At 40.4% G+C, this 20,241-nt stretch overlaps 1 protein-coding gene across 3 annotated transcripts in view; it reads left to right on the top strand.

Moving 5' to 3' along the window:
* The window catches only part of SNX29 (sorting nexin 29), a 520,598-nt gene that overhangs the window by 363,062 nt on the left and 137,295 nt on the right, over window positions 1-20,241 (top strand). For all 3 annotated transcript variants that reach the window (XR_012219883.1, XM_073542894.1, XM_073542895.1), the window contains exon 19: window positions 19,373-19,513. Coding sequence is in view for 2 of the 3 variants with exons in the window: in XM_073542894.1 (XP_073398995.1) it covers window positions 19,373-19,513 (141 nt within the window). In the remaining variant the exon portion in view is untranslated. The remainder of the gene's footprint in view (window positions 1-19,372; window positions 19,514-20,241) is intronic.

The raw sequence follows: 20,241 nt of genomic DNA, 5'->3' as shown, positions 1-20,241 counted from the left end.
AATTGTGTCAAAACTGCACCAAGCAGCCCAGTAAGTGATACATCGCTGTAATCAGGATCCCTTGTCCAACAGTTACGTCCACAAATATTTGGACAGTGGACGAATCTTCATGAATTGCCCTCTGCACGCCACTACTTTTTATTTAAAATGGAACAAGTGTAGACTTTTAGGTTTAATCAAAGGGGCTGTTGAAACAAAATATCCTGTGAAACGTTTAGGAATTGCAGCCATTTTTCAACAAGGCCTCCTCATTTCGGAAGCTCAAAAGTAATTGGACAAATTAACTTTACCATAAATAAAATGTTAGTTTTTAATACTTTGTAGAGAATCCTTTGCCGGCAATGACTGCCTGAAGTCTGGAAGCCATGGACGTTGCGAAACTCATGGTTTTCTCGTTTGTGAAGCTTTGCCGCCTTTACTGCAGCTGACTTCAGTTGTTGCTTGTTTGTGGGTCTTTCTTCCTTAAAGCAGCAGTCTTCTCCCATCAAATGTATATTTTGCAATCATAATATTACATAAAAATGTGCATTTAAAATTTTTACCGTTGCCCTTCTACTCAGCTTAAACACATACATGGATTTCCTGTTTGTTGGACAATCCCTCCATGTGTTGAGGCTGTTGAACAGCCGCAAGACATGCAGCCGCGAGGACTCGAACATATTTTTCAAGCACGCCGAAGACACTCTGTTAGCACCCGAGCATGCTCAGATAACACCTTATCCCCAGCACGTTCACTCATCCCTTTTGACCTCATAAATGCTCAATTGCCAACTGGAGTAAAACCATCAGTAAGTAGAGTATTTCCTTTTCCAATACAGATGCTACTAGTACATTACAGAAGTTTTCTGATTACAGTACTTGACCACTGCAGCCGATCACCTGCATCAAATGTCTTGTGTCGTCTACATCCGCATGACTGTTGAGCTCAGTGATTGGCTGCAGCGGTCACATATGTTCATTATGTCACTATTGCAGCCATGTCCGCAAAGCCAGGAGGCGGTGGAGAGATGACGCTAGCATGGAAGGGAGCCTGTTCCCTCAAAAAATGAAATCTGAAAAACCCCATTACCTTTCTAATTGTTACCGTTCCATGATGCTTCTTCCTCTGTAGGGAAGGGGGAAAAGTAATGCGTTTGATTGTTGTTTGAGCAATGAAATATGGTGTCTGCTATTCTAAACGCTTTGTTACCATATGTGATCAGTTGTTGGCACATTTCGGGATATTTTTTCTTCTAACTCAATTGCACGACATTTTGGCTAAAAATAATTTTTGCTGCCACGTGTCATTAAAATTGTTCTACTATTTGTCTACTGTAGCCTCCGTGTTACAGTGTCTGTTGCTGACTGCAAAATGAGTAAACTGAGAATCCATCAGTGAGCACGCTAGGATGGGTGTAGCTCTCTCCATGTCGCTTCGTCTGAGCTCTTCTCAGGCAAATTTACGACCACATTGTGCAGGGAAACAAAGAGCCTATAAGCATCATTGTGCAATTATTTTTTTTTTAAGGTAAACCCAACTGCAAAAATTAGTTTTAGCTTTTTATTAAAAAAAAAAAAATCTTGTCTCCAAAGGTGGACTAGCACAAGAGCTGAATTGTTGGTACTGCTTTTACTTAATGTGAACCTGGTATTAAACAAACAAAAAATATGTTTTTAAGATTAATTCTTGTTGTATCTGAGCTCAGATTTGTTCGATTTTTCATATGTAATTCTGCTGCGATAGAATCCATTCCACTCAATGATCTTTGTTGCTTCATGTTTAAGTCACTCGCTTAGAAAAGTTCATTTTTAGATCCAGGCGCATGAAGCACTGACATAACGGAGCCAAATGAATAAGGACTGGTGGCCAATTACCATTACCGATTAGCGTCCATCATTACAGTTTATTTTGAGAGCATCTTTCCATTCATGGTTCATTTCCAGCTAGTTGGGAAGTTGAGTGACAGTGAAATGTGCAGTTACTCCGAAGGATCTGGCCATAACTGTATCATTACAATGATCTGAACTCTAATTCAGAAAGTGCTTGTGGGCAGCCTTCCAGAAGAACGTGTCCTAATGCAGCTCCAAAGGGACCGTCGTATAGTCACAGAATCGCTCTGAACGTCTCGGGACATTTTCCCGTTCCTTGATGCATATTATGCATATTTTAATGTCTTATTTTGGTTATTTTGTAAACAATAGAAATGTAGCAACTCATCATTTACGCTTAATTTGCGCGTCACAAAGAGGTATTCCGCAAAAGTAAACCGTACACCTCCACCAGCTTATCATGGATCTTCTATGAAGACATTCATTTGTGACAATTAAAATTATGAACGTAAGCATAACCTCTAAAGTGTTTACTTGAACAAATAGATTTTAGGGTTTGATCTCTTTAAAGAAGCCCTCAGATCAAAATTTTCATCCTCATTATTCTGTGACAAGCACCTGTATATGGTTTATGAGGAATCCCAGGATTTTGAATGCAATAGTGAGGAGTCACAGAATGGTAGGTATTAGGCAATACATATTAATTGTGCCCGCAATAGATGCTCGCCCATATCTTCATGTCACAATGAAAACCCTGCAGCCCTGACGTGCGTTTCGCATGTGCTTCCTTGGGGGGGGGCTACATTTTACATGTTTGCAGCGTTTGGATGAGATTTGCTAAAACCATATCCACATGCCTGATACTGTACTGACAAGACAATTTACTTTGTGCATGAAAAATGTTCAGCATTTCTTTTACATGTGTACATTCCTCTCTTGGCTTGTTCATACGCTAAGGTTTTGAAGATGAATTTTTCATCTGGATTTGTGGACAGAAAATCTGCGGTGGATTAAAGAAGTGAGGGGGGAGATTTCAGATATCCACATGCTGCAGATAATTTCCACGCTGAACATTTTTGTTTCCACAGCACATCATTTCTTTCTGTGGAATTCACCCTTTTCAATTCATAGGGAGAAATGTCCCGCAAATCCACAACAAAATCTAATGTAATACATGCAGATTTTGTCGCGGATCCATGGAGCAACCTGTATCAGGATTTACAGCTGATTTTTTTTTTTTTTTGTTGGCTGTTCTATAGCGTCATACACTTAGGGTATGTTCAAACAGAGTTTTTCAGCATTGCTTATGGTGCAGATTCTATTCCAAATTCCAGCTAAAATTAAAATGCTTGAAATCTGTATACACCAAGTTTCCTATTCATTTAAAGAGAACCTGTCAGCAGGATGTTGCTAAGTAAACTACAGGCATTGTCAGGTTGACGCTGTTATACTGATTAAAATGATACCTGGGGTTAAGAAGTCCTTCTTGTATAATCTTTGTTTGAAGTTTTCAGTTAATGATATGCCCGTGCTTTGGGGCGGCCTGTGGGTGGGGCTTTTCTTTGTTCTCTAGGCTCTGTCACTGAAGCCTGGAATTACCGTGCTGCAAGTGCAGGGACTCCTCTGTCAGTTGCTGGACTCTTTGTGAGCTCTCACTCTGTCTGTCTCTCTCTGTGTCTCTCTCTTTGTCTATATATCTCTGTCTGTCTTTCTCTCTCTCTGTCTCTCTATGATGACCAACATGCTCATGGTTCGGAGTGGCCTGTGAGTAGGTCTTTTCTTGGTGCTCTAGCTTGGAACACCAAGAAAAGTCCCACCCTGGAGCATGAGCCTCTCATTAACTAAAAACTTCAAACAAAGATTACATAATAGCTAAAAAATGGATTTCTTCACCGCAGGTATCCTTTTAATCAGTATGACAGCAACAACCTGACAATGCCCATAGTTTACGTAGCAAAATCCTCCTGACACATTCTCTTTAAATGAGAAAAAGCCCCTATAGTGAACATGCCTCATTTTTCTACACCCATTTTTAACATCTTTTAAAATAAAGTGACATGTCAGTTCTTTGGCTTGTTTTCTGTGCTTAAGATGAGATAAAACACTCACTTTTCACATAATAATAAGGTTTTTGCAAAAGGAAAGGATCCAAAAAGCACATCCTACAGACACATCCTAGAAGACACAAAAAAGACTACATTGAAAATGTGTAAAAAAAAAAAAAAAAAAAGTACATCAAAACCGCCCCAAAATCTGCGTGTTCTTACAAAACCATGCATCTTTTTGAACAGGTTTTTTAGATGTGATTTTATCATACGGAATAATCCCTGGAAAAAAACTCAGAGTGAACATACAATTAGGTTTCATTCTCATGTCATTTTTTTTTCCTAAAGAAACCTAATCTTTTTTCAGTGGGGTGGTTACATTTTTAGGGCTCTTTTATATGTCCGATTTTTCCATGTATAGGAAAAATGGACCGATTTATTCTCATCACAGTTTGATCAGAGAGTGGTCCAAGAGTCATCCGATTTTTTTTTATTTATACATGGAGAAATTAAAACAAGGAAAAACACGGCTAGCACTCATAGGAGAAAATCGGATGTGTGAATGAGCCCTTAGTCTGCGAGTCATCCATTTTTCTCGTATAAAAAAAGCTGCAATCAATTACTTAGTGAAAAACTCACAGCACTCAGATGACATACGATTGGCATCCAAATTCCATCCAAATTTTTTTATTTAAATTAATGTGTCAGTCTTTCATCCATTAAAAGACCAGACAGAACACCCACGACAGTAACTGACGTGTGTGAATGAGCTCTTACTCTGTGTGTTCTCCACCATGCTTCACTTGGTGATGACTGATCTATTTTGATCAGTCCATTTTCTGACACAGCAGAGATGTCACGTGGGCTTCTATACAGCGTAGATTTTGATGTGACAGTGACCTTCGTAACCTGCGAATTATAACATGGCATCTAAGCATTTTATTAAGGTTCACAAATGTTATATTTTTAAACTGTTTAAGATCAGAAACAGCTTTAGCTTCCCACTCATTAGTAGTTGATGTTCTGATAGAGGGATATAAAGCACATGGCATTTATGTGCGCAGAGCTCTGCTGTCACGGGCGCTGGCATTGCAAATTGAAGTATTACTAAGTAACATGAGTTATATTGGGAACAACTACCTATGACAGAAATTTTGCATTTAATGGTCTGTGGTGTATTACAGAACATTACCATTAATTTTCTATATAAAGGTTTATACAGTTTGCCCTGTTTTGTTCTGTGGATCGTAAAACTGTCAAGAGTTCAGAAATTTATCACCATCTCAGTTCATTTAAAAAAAAAAAATGTTGAAAAGGTGAAAAAGTTTATTCCGGACTAAAAAATAAGATTTATATTATAAGGAATATAAACTATAATATGATGAACATTTTTCTTTGATTTTATATTTCTTTTTTAGTGAATTTAAGGGCTTTCTCAGAATAAAAGTTATTGCTCAAAGAAGTCAAACTGCTTAAAAATAATAATAATAATGGAATTAATACTTGATTCTATTCTCATCTGGACCCCACCGGTTTCAACTTCTTGGACTTGTCCTCGACACAGTAGCATTGACCAAAAATACCCAATCACTGGCCTCAGCGGTGACCTGCCTCAGCTACTGGTTGGCAAGGCTGTCTTTTTTGGACCTTTTCAGTATTTCTAGAAGGAGAAAATGTGTGTGTGTTTGTGTGACGTCCAAATTATGTCTTTTATACCAGCAAACTGCCTTGAATTATTGGACGCTTCTGATTACGAATTCCCCACGTAATCCCATCCTAGCCTCATTCACATGCATTGGAAAATTTCCATGTGAAAAAAAAAAGCAAATTGCCTCTTCAGAAACGAAAAAGACTTGAAATTTAGTACAAGTGGAAACGTCAATATCGACATTTAACAAGCCTTGCGATAAAAGCCAAACCAGAATCTGTATTTGCAGACACATATTTCAGGGTGTTACCCCTCATCAGTGCAAAGCAAGAGATCTGATTTGGCTGTATGAGAGGCCTCTTGACTGGGGTGTAAGAGACGTTTTATACAGCCAAATCAGATCTCATGCTTTGCACTGAGAAGTGTCAATACTCCATGACACGTCTTCAAATACACATTCTGGTTTAGCTTTTATGCTGTCTTGTAGCAAGGATCATTTAAAGGGTCGATATTGACTTTTAATATTGCTTCTTCCAATAGGTGGTGCTAGAGTTTGTCAGATTAGCCCAATACAAATTAACCTCATAGATTGCAGAGGAAACTGCAGAGCTTCTGCACATTCAGAACAGATTTCCGAGTATTAGTTTTGGTTTTCTGCCATATATAGCACCTTAGATTTTAATTCAACTTGTGAGCGAGCCTTAAGCACCAGTTGCCAGGTCTAGTGTAAACTTTACACCTCATATACTCTAGTTCCTGAAAGTGCTCACAAGCGTCACCGTGCACAAGAATAATTCTTACATTAATGTCATAAAACATGAATGCCCACAGTGATATCCCACCACAAGGATAAAAAGCACACTGGGGTTACAGTACAGGAATGATTTCACAATACACAACAAATAGTAATACCTACAGGAATAGCAGTGATGTCACAGCACAGGGAAGGGAACGTTCCTATGAAGTGCAAATACAGGAGGAAGAATTACGGTAGTGCCAAAGTGCAAAGATGACTGTGCGGTCAAAGGATACTTCTAATATGCACTGCTGAACATTGAAATTGCAACACCAAGAAGGAAGACTTGTGGAAATATGGAAATCACCTGATCGATAGAGAAATGTTCTGCCACGCAGAATGCACTTGGGCAATTCATCAAGATCTGCTGCTGGCAGCTTCCTTTGTAATTGCTGACCAGTGACATTCCAGTTGTGCTTGATCAGAAACAAGTCCAGACACGCCGCAGGCCATGGTAGCACATTTATGCACGCAGGCTTAAAGGGTGAAAACCATGGAGCCCCTTACCCTGACTGTGAAACTGCATGATCTGATAGATTGTTACATAGAGGCTAAAGCACAATAGTAATGTCACAGCATTGTAATGCAAACATAATGCTCATGTCAGCATATGAGGATAATAAATATTGCTATTCCTTGGCATGGAAGATTGACCATTGGTGCCTGCATTCCCTATAGTTATGTCTCTATTGCTGCAAGTATTTTTTTCAGGGGCAAATTGATATTTGGTTTCCTGATATCCTTAGAAGACTAGCACTGTAATATCATACCTCTCCTCTCCAAAGAGGAGGTAACAGAGATACATTTTCTCAGTGCCACTTTAAATTCAAGGCATTTCCTTCAAGTTTAGGTACACTTCTGGAACCGAACTTTGGGCTAAAGTTGGTCAAGCCCAAACTTCCATGGGTCCGCTCATCGCTAACTGCTGGCAGTCCCATTGGCAATAAATATAGCTTGTTGGCATTGCTCAACTTCAGTTCTTTCATTCAGACGGGATCTAAAGTACGCTATAGATAGATACATCTATAGATAGATGATAACTTAATTTCCTAATAGCGCAAAGATTTTTAATTGCTTTTTTCCAATTGTTTGCCATCATAGAGATTAGAATGATTACATAGTCAATGCATTTGACTACTAATTATGTTTAAAGGGAAACGGTCACCAGAAATAGCACTGTTACTCTGCAGGCTAGCAGCATTATGATGCTGTCCGGCATCTGCATGCAGCCGAATGCAGCATGGAGGAAATGATTTTTATTCTCCCCTGCCATGACTGAACTACATTGCGGCAGGCTGTCAGTGTCACACTAGGTGATGGAGAAGCTAGGTGTACAACAAACACTAGGAAAGGGGGAATGGAGACCACTAGGCAGATCTGACAACACCCTGTCTACCCTAAAGTCCCTAAATAGGTTCCCCTGAATAGGGAGGGAACGGGGTAGTTAGCCTCCAGTACAACTAAAGACAAACCATGAAGTCAAATGAGGGAATACATTTAGCTTGAGACAACACAAGAGAGCTCTCTCCAGCAATCCTCCAAGAGGCTCCAAGAAGAAACTAGTCATCTTCTAGCACTTCCAACAGACAGAGGTAAATAGAGCTATCACCGGCACCTTGCTAAAGCGAGTAAAGGTATTTCAACATCCAGCAAGGGTGTGTTAATCAGCAGCAGATGGTGGAGATCACCGCTAGGTCTTAGAGGGAGAAGGATATCACTCCACAGCAGAGACGCAAGATCCAGAATGTGTTTGCAGAGCCTTGACCTTCTACAGCTGGATCCAGAATGATTGTCAGTCACATCTGACACACCCGTGACAGTCAGTTGGGGCCGTGGGCACGATTGCAGCCTTGCTCTGTATACTCAGCGGTGACTGAATTAGCGCCGGCGCTGCCCCTATGACTGAATACCGAATGCTGGCGGGGGAATAAAGATAATTTCCTCTGCGCTGCATTTGGACTACATGGAGGCGCCGAACAGCATCATAACGCTGGTAACTTACAGATTATCCCCATATCTGCAGGTTAACAGCATTATTCCTGGTGACAGGTTCTCTTTAATAAGCCATCTTCATTAAAGGCCTTCTATAAATGAGGTCGTGATCAGATTTCCCCAAGAGTATGGCTAAGGCTCCATGGGTAATTTGGCCACAATATCTGTTGCGCGACTAAGTTTTGCTCAGGGTCGCTGCTATGTCACAGCGCAATACAAGTGAATGTGGTCGCAATGTAACCAGCAAATCGCAAGAAGTTCAACCTCAGGCTATTTTGCTATTTGCTCGTCGCTGTTCCCTCGAAGTCGCAAAATGACCCCAAACATTTGCATTGCGCTACAATATAGCAGTGACGCTGAGCGAAACTTGATCGCATGAGAGTTGTAGCTGCTAAAGTCGCTGTGTAGGCCTAGCCTAAATAATAAAAGTGGCTTTAAATTTGGTATTACATGTCATCCTTGTCATATATGGGCAACCAGGTAAAACATGGTAGTTTTGAGTCCTCCAAAGTGCTAACTGCTCTATTCAGTAGCTTTTTCCCTGGATTCTATAGGGGTCCCAGACTAAGCCCCCAACTTTAAAATCCATAATCCTTATTAGGGCATTTTGACAGAGGACTTCCTAATAGGATGACCTCTATAATCTGAAAATGTAATAATGGTACATAGATTAATATTTAAATAAAGTTGAATAAATAAAGACATTTTCTCTCCTTCACAAAAGAGGACATGTACTGTTGTGTGGAAAAGAAGCTACTGGTAGTGGTTGTTCCCTGCTCGTAATGCCCACAGTTCTGCTCTGCAGGGTCTTCGAGCACATCTGTGTGCTATATCAGTACATTTCCACTGGTGACTGGCATGTCATATGCATTTTAAAATCATCTTCATTGTGTATTTGGAATCGACACCGGACCCTGTATTAATGACTGAGGAGCTGCACATGTTTATGCAAAGCCTCCTTTAGAGCAGTGAATTGTGTCTCCTCAGTTGATAGAAAGTCAAATTGGGTGCTCGCTGAAATAAGTTATCTCCCATCCCGCCGTAGGGACTGACGGTGCATTGCATGGAAAGCCCAGGGCTGTAAAGAGATTAGAGACCTCTCTCTGTGACTGACAGCTTTAGTAGGCATCCAAAAATAATACCACGGTGTGATGGCTGCCATTAATAAGGTGGTTAATTTATACAATGCAGTTATACGTCTTTTCCTTCAGAGCTGAAAATTCTTATCTGGCAGGAAAGCAGAGCTTTAATCAAGTTTTACTAAACTACTAGCATCAGAATTCATGGTAATTTCCAATGATCGTTAAAACTCTTACTGCTTCTCACGTGGCGGTCAAGGAGAAAAAACTTAAACTTTGAAGGTGCTATCCTTTGTAACTTTTTTTTTTCCAACCATGCTAATATATAGCAGTAATCTGGATTTATTGCATGGCACTGTCTGTTAGACCTGGACAAACTAGCTCATGACCTCATCGAGTATGAAACTAAAACTGTATCATCAGGATGGAAGCTCTTACAGATCATGTCATGGTGGCTGTAAGCCAACTCAACCGTTTTGAGCGGAGAATAGCTTATACATTTGCAGAACCATCGTCCAGGGGTCAGGTAAGTATGCTGTGGCCATTAGATGGGAGCCTGCTAACCCTTCTCTACGTTCCGTCAACTGTGGCTTCTCTTTTGATTAGACCGGCTAATCAAAAGAGTAGCTGCGATTGCTGCCAGGTAGGAGTGGGTTAAGTGGGCTCCTCTATAGCAACCATGGAATGCTGGAATAGATTCCTGTTAGTGATTAGCGAACGTGCTCGGATAAGGCGTTATCTGAGAATGCTCGTGTGCTAATCGAGTGGAAGTCAGGAGTAGTAGAGAAGACAATAAAAACCTGGCAGGAACTCAGCCAAAGGAAGTAGAGGAAATCTCCTGTCCAACTTGAAACAATTGTGGACAATGCTGCTTAATGCCCAATCATTTTACTTCTATCAAAACTGGCCTTAAAAAGCTAGCGTGATGATGTCAGAGAAGCTCAGCGGGTTGCCTGAGAAACCGGCATGGACTTCTTCAAATGTGGCCCAGGAACATGTAACATGTGTTTTCTTGGGGTACAAGCTCCAGCCACCCATGTTGGGCCTATGGCAGCATGTTTGGGCAACATAAGTAAGTAGCAATTGACCATAACTATGGGTGAATTTTCGTCTGCATGTGGACTGCCACATTTTCTGGCTGTAACCATATGAGGGATTACATTCTGGGGGATGAATAATTCTGAGACTGCAGTAATCAATAAAAGTGGTATTTTGTGTTGAATTTGAAGAAACCACTTATCTTGGTTGTGCTGAGCAATTTAAATTATTGTATGATTGGTTTATTATAAAAAGTAGAAAGCTTGGATGTATTACTTAAAAAAATAATAATTTGCATTGGGTAGGGGGATGATTGATAATTTGTATTGTACCTATATTCCTGGAATATCTGTTTTCTAAAGGATTAGACTGTCAGTTGTAGATCACAATGTGTATGCTTATATCGAGCCATGTTTTCCCATTTTCTTTGGCTGAAGGTGTCCTTATCAAATGCCAAAATATATGTGAAAAGAGTCCATTCGTCAGTCTTGGCCTTTTGTCTACGAATTTGTCTTTGTGACTTTGCAGGTGTGACCACTGTGTACAGAGTGGGTGGAAGTAATTTGGCCAATTAGTTGTACTCGAGAAGTGAAGCTCTTTGGAATAAATAATAATAAAAAAAATCCCGCTAGCCTTTTTCCAGAGTAGAGCTGAAGTCAGTGACTTTGTTTTTTAGGTATTAAACAATGATTAATTAACAGGTGTAGAAATGTGACATGCCCGACATAATGCGGAGTGACTCATTGTAAATCCCTCATCAAAATGTGTTACAAAATTGCACTAGTTTGAAGTAAATCCATTCTAGTCTTATGGTCTTTTCACCTGAATGTCGTCACTTCTCAAAAGATTTACAAATTCAGCAATTTTTTTTTCTGCTTATTCACGGCTAAGAAGGATAAACTACTTGTAGCCAATATAGACACCAAGCTGGAATTGGGAAAAGTTGTGCAGCTACTTGACTGCCCAAAAGTAGCACATCCGCCTACATGTCAAATGGCTTATACATTGTACTGGCAAGCAATTATCATAATCTTTTTGCTGCCTTGCCAACCAATACCCAATGAATGGAATTCTTTGAGGCACCTAAAAGCAGATTAATGGTTAACTGCCATGTGATTCTGCAGCTTAACACCAGTTTATTGTTTGGCCCAGTTGCAATGAAACTAGTTTTAGCTTAATGAATCAGTTTGATTGGTGCCATTTCAGCTGCATTGAGGGTCCAAACCATAAGAATTGATGTCATGTCACCACCAAAGAACCTCAATGTCATTTCTGCCTGAAAGAAGCTTGGGGAACGTAGAGCATTTTAGAATTCTTGGCGAGTCCCAAGCTATATTTTCACCAAGAGTTGTTGATTGCTTTGCCAAGTATTTAGGAGCCCAGTACAGTTAGTCAGTGGAGGTAAAAAGGTACAGAAAAATTCAATACTTGTACTATCTGCACATTTTTCAACTGTAGCGGAATCAGCCTTCTATGAACTCCGGGCAGCAGTCAGCTGTTGCAGTGGCTTTTCTATTTCTGTTCTGTAGTGGTGTCCAGTGCATCTACACTGCACCCAAGGATGAGTCACTTATGTTTCACAGCACTTAAGATTCTGAATATAAATGTCAGAAACATAGCCGCATTGTCCTCATACCACCAGCAATGGCATTTTGTAAAAGACACAAAATCTGTAATATCTCCTTTTCTCAGTCACACAAAAGGCAGACTCGTACTTACAAAAACAGACAGAGCAAAAGGTGCTACAATGGTTTTCCAACATGGCTCTACTTGGACGACTCTACGAGCACTCAAACTCTCATTAAGGTCAGCCCTTCCATATCCAAAATAACTGACAAAATCAGCAATCAGATTTACTTTTTTTTCCTCTAATACATTGATGTCATATATTTATGATAGGCTCCTGACTCAGAACCAACTTTTGGGTTTTGTAGACGTTGTGCCTGATTTCGTAGCTCACTGCTGCTGTGTCCTACTCAAGGCACTAAAGTTACCAAATATATAGAGAGCTGTCTCTGGTACACAATAAAGTGGGATGTGTCGCTGTCTGATGAGGATTAGTGGACAACCCCTTCTTAAACCAAATGTTCGCCGCCAATAAAATATTAAAGCCCATATTAACCACCAGTGACGGTGCCGTTCCCGCTGTGTCGACAATCACGCTTAACGGGACTGTGATGCGTTGTGGTGACACATGACGCCGGCGACCAATCTGGCGACACAGTCTGCGCCTTCGGACAAACTGAACATGAAGAGGAAGTCGGAGATCAGTTGCAGCCCGGGTTTCCTCTACATGTTCAGTTTGTCCGAAGGCGGAGACAGTGACGCCAGCTCTGATTGAGCTTCGGGCATCACGTGTCCTTCCACCGCATCACAGCCAAGGGGAGAGTGAGTGCCGATGCTGTGGGAACGGCACCGGCACAAGATGAGTATTTTTATTTTTTTTAATATAGCGCCATTTATTCCTTGGCGTTTTAAATGTGAGGAGGGGTATACATAATAAATACAAGTACAGTAATCTTAGATAATACAAGTCACGACTGGTACAGAAGTAGAGAGGACCCTGCCCGCGAGGGCTCGCAATCTACAAGGGATGGGTGAGGATACAGTAGGTGAGGGTAGAGCTGGTCGTGCAGCGGTTTGGTGGATCGGTGGTTACTGCAGGTTGTACGCTTGTCTGAAGAGGTAGGTCTTCTGGTTCCTTTTGTAGGATTCCATAGTAGGCGAGAGTCTGATATGTTGTGGTAGAGAGTTCCAGAGTAGGGGGGATGTGGTTTTGTTATTTTATCAGAGCATACAGAGCGTAGTGGACAACCCCTTTAAATTGACTGATCGACAGGGGTCACTGAGATGAGACAGACTGTCTCCAATGAGATATTGATGGCCTGTTCTAAGACTAGTGTGGTTTACAAAGAGAATGAACAGCAGCACTCACCGAATCCTTGCAGCTAAAAGATCTTTTTGGCAAAATGTATGGACATGATTCAGCGGTGTGCTGGTAAATGAAGGGGAGGTGCGGGGAGTAAAAAGGGTGGACATTTTTTTTCTCCCCCGCAGCTCCCTTTTGTTTACCTCCACACCACTGAACCCATGACCATACATTTTGGAATAAAGGACTTTTAGCCTCGAGTATTCGGTGAGTGCTGCTTTTCATTCTCTTTGTAAACCGCACATTTCAGTCTCACCACCGTAAGTAATCCTTTGAAGTTGATACATTCTGTGACTATACAATAAAGTGTTGGAATATTGGTGCCTATATACTTCTACTCTACACAACTATCCTAACAATAGGACATCAGTGTGTAGGAAAACCCCTTTCTGGTGAACGTGTTAGCTCAGTGGTTAACACTGTTTTTTTTGTTGTTTTTTTTTAAAGCTCAGCGTTCCTGGGTTTGTATCCCACCAAGAAAAAAATCTGCAAGGAGTTTATATGTTTTCCCCGAGTTTGCGTGTGTTTCTTTTGGGTACTCCGGTTTCCTCCCACACGCCAAAGACATACTGATAGGGAATTGGGAATTTAGATTGTGGGGAAAATACTCAAAACACTCCTTCATTGGATGATTGGATGCTTTATACCAGCATAAAATCATTATCGACAGTATATCACCTTAGAGGTCAAATCAATGCCTACAGGTTATAGGTAAACCGTATTCATTAAAGGAGTTTTCTAAACCTGAGACTCAAATCTGCAGTCACTCAAGGTGAATGCAAACTCATGAACTCTCGCAACGTTCAAACTGCGAGCTGTCAGGACTCTCTGGGGCAGTTGACAGGAGCTGGCGGTCTTGTTACCGTAAGTATGTGATTTGCTTACTTCCACCACATTCTGACTAGACGTGTCCAGCCTCACTCAGGTCCCTAGTATTAATCCAGGCCATGCATGTCTAGTCGACATGTGACTGCATGTATACAATTTGCATATTTGCGGTTACGCGACCCACCTTCTCGCTCCCAGCGCCGACACCAGAGAATCCTCACAGCGTGGCCACGTTGCGCTGTGAGGATTCACAAGTCTACCGTCCTATACAGTGACTACAGACTTGAGCCAAAAGCTTGGACAACCCTTTTAATGGAATGTGCTTCATATGCAACACTTGCACAGATCCCCGTGTGCTACAGCACGTCTGTATCATCTGTAATGAATAAATAGCTCTGTTTTATCATAAGAAGAGATGTATATGAGGCACAGCGATATTGTAGCTTTTAATTTATTCTTTTTAACCGTTCCTAATGTGTTCTCCATACTGACACTTGTGACAACTGACAAAACAAAATACTTAAACTTTTCTCCAGCGCGCAGGTTTTGCATAATCGGGATTATATAAACCAGACTTCTGCTGCTGAATTCTACTTTTTTTTTATTCAGTCACAAATCTCTACATGAAGGGATTTTATATATTCATTCTACGGAATATCTCCTATTCTTCCTTGAAAGCTCCCTTTTATGACGGTTGTTTTTGGAAAATATTGATTTCAGCATTTCTTTGTCATTGTGAAGAATGAACGCTGAAGCTAAAAGCCTCCAGCCACAGCGCCGCTATTAGAAGGAAAATAATAGAGTTTAAAGGGCACATTATGCACCCCGTATTAGCGGAAACATGACATGGACTCTTATCTTGATGCGGACCCCTGTAGCTAGTAAGCACTGGTTGGCAGGTAATGGCTAATATCAATTAGCAGATAACATATATTGACTGAATTGATCAGTTCCCATCGACTTTACTGACTAAGTGCTCTGGTTATCACAAGTGTCGATATGGTATTTCAATAATGAGTTTCTCCTGAAATTGTATTTGGATTGGCTGTGAGTTTTCTCATTTAACCTTGTCAGACATTTTTTACTGACTTTGACATAAGCTAGGCATATTTCATAGGGTGGACAGAGATTGAAAAACACTCCTTGGTGAATCTATATAATTGTTATGAAAGTACTCAGGAAAGCAATGTGACCTGGGCAGTTAACCACATTGTGATCTGGAATGGAAGGTTAGTAATTACCCATGTCCATGGTGGGACCATAGGTGTAAGAAAAAGATTTGTTCCGGGTTCCCTCACTGGTAGCATTGTGTGGATAACTTAACGTCTAGAAAAAAAACCCCTGAAAATACAGCATTTTTCCTAGAAAATCACTATTTAAGAACTGTGTGGGTAGGCATGCAGAAGGAGCAGTCAGCATGGAGACCTCCAAGATTCTCTGGAGCTAGTTGGTCTAGATAGGTTTAACGTGGGGTTTGGTATGGTGTATTCCTGCTGGGAAATAGTTAAATTGTAGTTTGCTTTATTTCTTATACCATTGATATTCCTCTCATGTCAGTAATAGTGGACAACAATCTAAAAGTCCCCAAAGAAATTAGAGCAAACGAAGACAAATACTTACAGTGTATGGAGTCTTCTTGACTCCCCAGGCAGACAAGGATCAGCCTTGTGGAAGGGGTTCTCCTCTGCTAGAGAAGTCCATCCTAATCTGGTTAGGGCTTTGTTAGAAAACTTATATTACCTCTTGGACCACCGTTGATGTTCCATACCGAGTCGCTAATCCAGTTTCCAGGCATCGCTATCTGGCAAGGATTGGCAGGTGGCCTTTGAAGCCAGTCAGCAGCTGTTGATCGACAGCAGCCTTCATATTTCATCCAAGCAGTTTCTCCCTGAAGCGGCGCCAGTCCAGGATAGGAGTACAAGTTTTTGTTTTTATACATTTTTCTTGGCCTATTGATATTAACTTGTTTGGTGCTGGACAACCCCTATAAATCTCAACCTTTTGTTTCCGAGAGATTCGCTATGCTAGAGGTGTCTGATAGTGTCTTACTACACTCTCCCTATTGAAAACAGATGCATGCTTGGAGGAGCAAGCTGGTAGGCCAAGTCATGGGGCTGACTTCTACCTAAGGTATATGGGCTGCTTTATGCCTATGAGAACAGTCCTACTATCCCTTAGGTGGACACTGTATCTATACTGGTGATCATTTATTACTTATTTTGCTTGACAGTTTAATATTCTTAGTCCCTTGGGTAACAATGGAGCACTCAGTTGCCATGTTTATTAGTTAACCGGCAGGACAGCTCATTGCCAGCCTCATTTAGATTATTTATCCTACTGAGCCTTCCATTTTTAACGATGCCCTATTTACCATAAAAAAAAACATGTAGTCATTTTTGCCTCTCTGTCATATTCTATGTATAAATTTCACTCTTTGGCTAATTAAAACAAAAGAGCATGGAAAATAGCCTCCCATGTGGAATGTCTCTCAAGGTCTCAACTGCTGTGAATCTTCATTATCCTTCAAATTACCCTTCTAGTGGAGCTATCGGCCATTAGCTGCTCTTTTGTATAATGTTGGCTTCATTAAGGTACTAATACATCTAGGATAGCTGGTGGGTGAAAGCTTGCGCTACTTTCAGCTGTTCCTTTCAACCCCAACACTCTTCACTTGGTTATGTGTCTGTTTTAGAAGAAAAGGAAAGTTTTATCAAGAGGCCATGTATGGATAGGATTCCTAATACAGACCCATTAGCCACTCCAAGATAGTGGAGTGGTTAATTGGCCACTGAACATAGATAGACTCCAAAACCTCCATTTACAACAGTTGCACAACGGATACACTTTTGACATTAATTCTGTTTGGATATAGCAGTTATTAAAAGGGTTTTTTGGAACTTTAACCCCTTAATGACAGCCTATACGTCTTTTTACTGACCTGAGATATAAGAGAATATCATCCCCACACAGGTGACAATCCAGCAGCTGTCAACTGCACATTATAGCTGACAACTTGCTGTATCACAAACTATCAGTGTTGGCACCGTCCATATCTGTTTAACCCCTTAGTTGCTGCTATCAAAAGTGACTACATCGGAAAAATGGTTAATAGATTGTGGGGGCTTCCACTTTAATCTAATTGACACACCGAGCTTATGATTGTGTGGTCCTGATGTTTACCAAAGCAGTTCATGGCCAAAATAGCAGCCTTAAGGTAGTGTCACACTTAGCGATGCACCAGCGATCCCGACCAGCGATATGACCCGGTCAGGATCGCTGGTGCATCACTAAGTGGTCGCTAGTGAGCTGCCACACAGGCAGATCTCACCAGCGACATCGCTGGGGTCGGGGGTCGCTACTTACCTGTCAGACGCGGCGATCCTGACGTCCTCCCGCACGCGTCGCTCGTCGGCGCCACAGGAAGCCCAGCAGGAAGCTGACAACAAGAAACGGCCTAGGCCGTTCTCGCGCGATCAGTGATAATCAGCGGGGGAGCCGGTCGGAGGTAAGTATCAGACATAGCGATATCGCTAGAAATATCGCTGCTACGTCACAAAACCAGTGCCGTTACAGCGATATTGCTAGCAATATCGCTTAGTGTGACAGGCCCTTTAGAGTCTCCCGGTTATAGTGGTCAGTTCAGAAGTTAGCGACATTTAGGTGGTAAACAAACATTTTTTCATTCCTGCTATACCACTTTGCATTAATTCCTGAAAATCACCTGAAGGGTTAATAAACTACCTGACAGAAGTTTTCAATATGTCAGGGGGTGTTGCTTTTAAAATGGTATAACTTTTAGGGGTTTTCCAATATATAGCTCCCCCAAAGTCACTTCAAACCTGGATAGGTCCCTCAAAAAATAAATTTAGTAACTTTCCTTGAAAAAATGAAAAATTACTGCTACATTTTTAAACCTCCTAAAAGGCTAACAAAATAAACTAGCATTTTAATAATGGTGCTGATGTAAGGCAGACATGTGGGAAATGTTATTTATTAATGTTTTTGTGTGGTGTGACTATCTGGATTAAACGGATAATCATTAAAAGTTTGAAAATTGCAATATTTTTACATTTTTGTGACGTTTCTGATTTTTTTTTATAAATAAACACAAAACATATCAACCTAAATTTACCATTATCATAAATTATAATGTGCCACGAAAAAACAGTCTCAAAATCAGTGAGATTTGTTGAAGCGTTCCCGATTTATCACCGCATAAAGTGATATTGGTCAGAATTTTAAAAATTGGCTCCGTCACTAAGGGGTTAATATTGATTACATGTCCTTATGATAAGTGACCTGATGAAGCTTGATGTGAAACACCCATCAATTGCATTTTCTTTGAGGTCTCATTAACGCCACTCTGTATTTTTACTGACACCACGGTTTCATTCTTATTTATTTTTCTTTGAATCTTTATACCTGTCTCCATGTTATTAACTATTTTGGGCTCATATGTTGATTTGAGTATTCATCCTCAGGAAATATGATGTCCAGAATTTTTTTCTACTTGTTCTGCCCTATATCCTTATTGTCATTGCCCACTGATCTATAGTATGTCTAATGTTTAACGTTGTATATTTATTTTCTTGTCATAATAAATATATACACTTTCTTAATATGTTGAGCCCTGCACATTTTTCTATAGGTTTGCTTAGTATATAAAGAATTTTTTAAAGTGGTTTTCTGGGACTTTAATATTGATGACCTGTGTTTATTATAGGTGACCTTCTGGTTACCTCTACTGATCACCTGTTTTGAGGGGCAGCAATGAAAAAGTGGCACAGCGCCTTATATTTTGCAGTGGCCAAAAATGGAACTACATTTTGCCCCAGCCAGAAGCGCTCTGCACGACAGCCCCTTCAGTCAGTCAGTTCTCCACTAGTCTGACATTGATAACCTAACCTAAGAATAAGTCATCAATATTAAAGATTTAAAAGTCCATTTAATTAGCTTATTTGGAGAGGTAAAAGTATGATATTTAAATAAACCTGTCAACAACTCCATTATGTTTTACATTTGCTGTCTTGAAAATCAACATCTTTATGTATTTTTTTTTTTTACCAGTGTAGATTACAGGGATTTTTATTTTAAGAATTTGCCCTTGTTTACTCTAGCCCTTTTAATTTCCTTGGCATATTTTCTCTGTTTTCTTGTGACCTATTGCCTATAGAATACAATAGTCAAAGCTGTTTTTGTTTCTTGAAGGTTTATGTCAGGATTAAGGATGATGAATGGAATATATATAGGAGATATGCGGAGTTCCGGAGTTTACATCACAAATTACAAAGCAAATATCCACATGTGAGAACCTTCCATTTTCCACCAAAGAAAGCTATCGGGAACAAGGTAATTTTATACTATTACTTCAATAATTAATATAATTTCGTCTACTACCATAGTTACCGTAATACATTAGAGAACTTTTTCAGGCACTATAAAAAGTTATTTGGCTTTATTTGTAGTGAGTCCCCAACACCAACATGTTCTTTTTTTATTTTAGTTTTTAGCTCCTCATTAGCCCCATGCAGCCATCCTTGTTTTTTTTTTTTTAATTTCCCTCCTTAACTTTCTGCCAGCTTTACATTTGTGCGTCTAGACTACATTTCCCCAGAGGCAGAACTGTATCTGTCATTGTTGACGTGTTACTTGTATTTCCAGTTCGTATCTTTTACATTAAAGAAATCAATGTTTTTCTTGTGCGATAAAATATTTTGTAGCTGCTCACAGTGTGAGAAAGACCTGCCATTACAATAACTTTTATTCCCATGCAAGTAAGAGGGACGCCTTTGTTTGACTTACTGAACAGTATGCTGCTTCATGCTCTCAGGAGCCTTTGAATGTGGAGAATAACGGTAATGACCCTTGGTTTCTACTCAAAGTGTTTTTTTTAGCTGATGAATATATGATTGCTGGGGGTCTGTCTACCAGGAGCTGCATCGATCCTGAGAGAGACAAGTGGGAGAGTCCTAAAATCCTTTGAGGGTGTCTTGCGAAGAGGACCGTTGATGATGGTGCAGTAGTGCAGAGGAGGGTCCACAGCTTCGTACACACACACACACACACACACACACACA

This window comes from Dendrobates tinctorius, unplaced genomic scaffold (genome assembly GCF_039654945.1).
Source record: "Dendrobates tinctorius isolate UK_male_01 unplaced genomic scaffold, ASM3965494v1 ptg000129l, whole genome shotgun sequence".
Classification (NCBI taxonomy): Eukaryota; Metazoa; Chordata; class Amphibia; order Anura; family Dendrobatidae; genus Dendrobates; species Dendrobates tinctorius.
The sequence above is the reverse complement of the archived record's forward strand: the minus strand, read 5'-3'. Positions and strand labels throughout refer to the sequence as shown.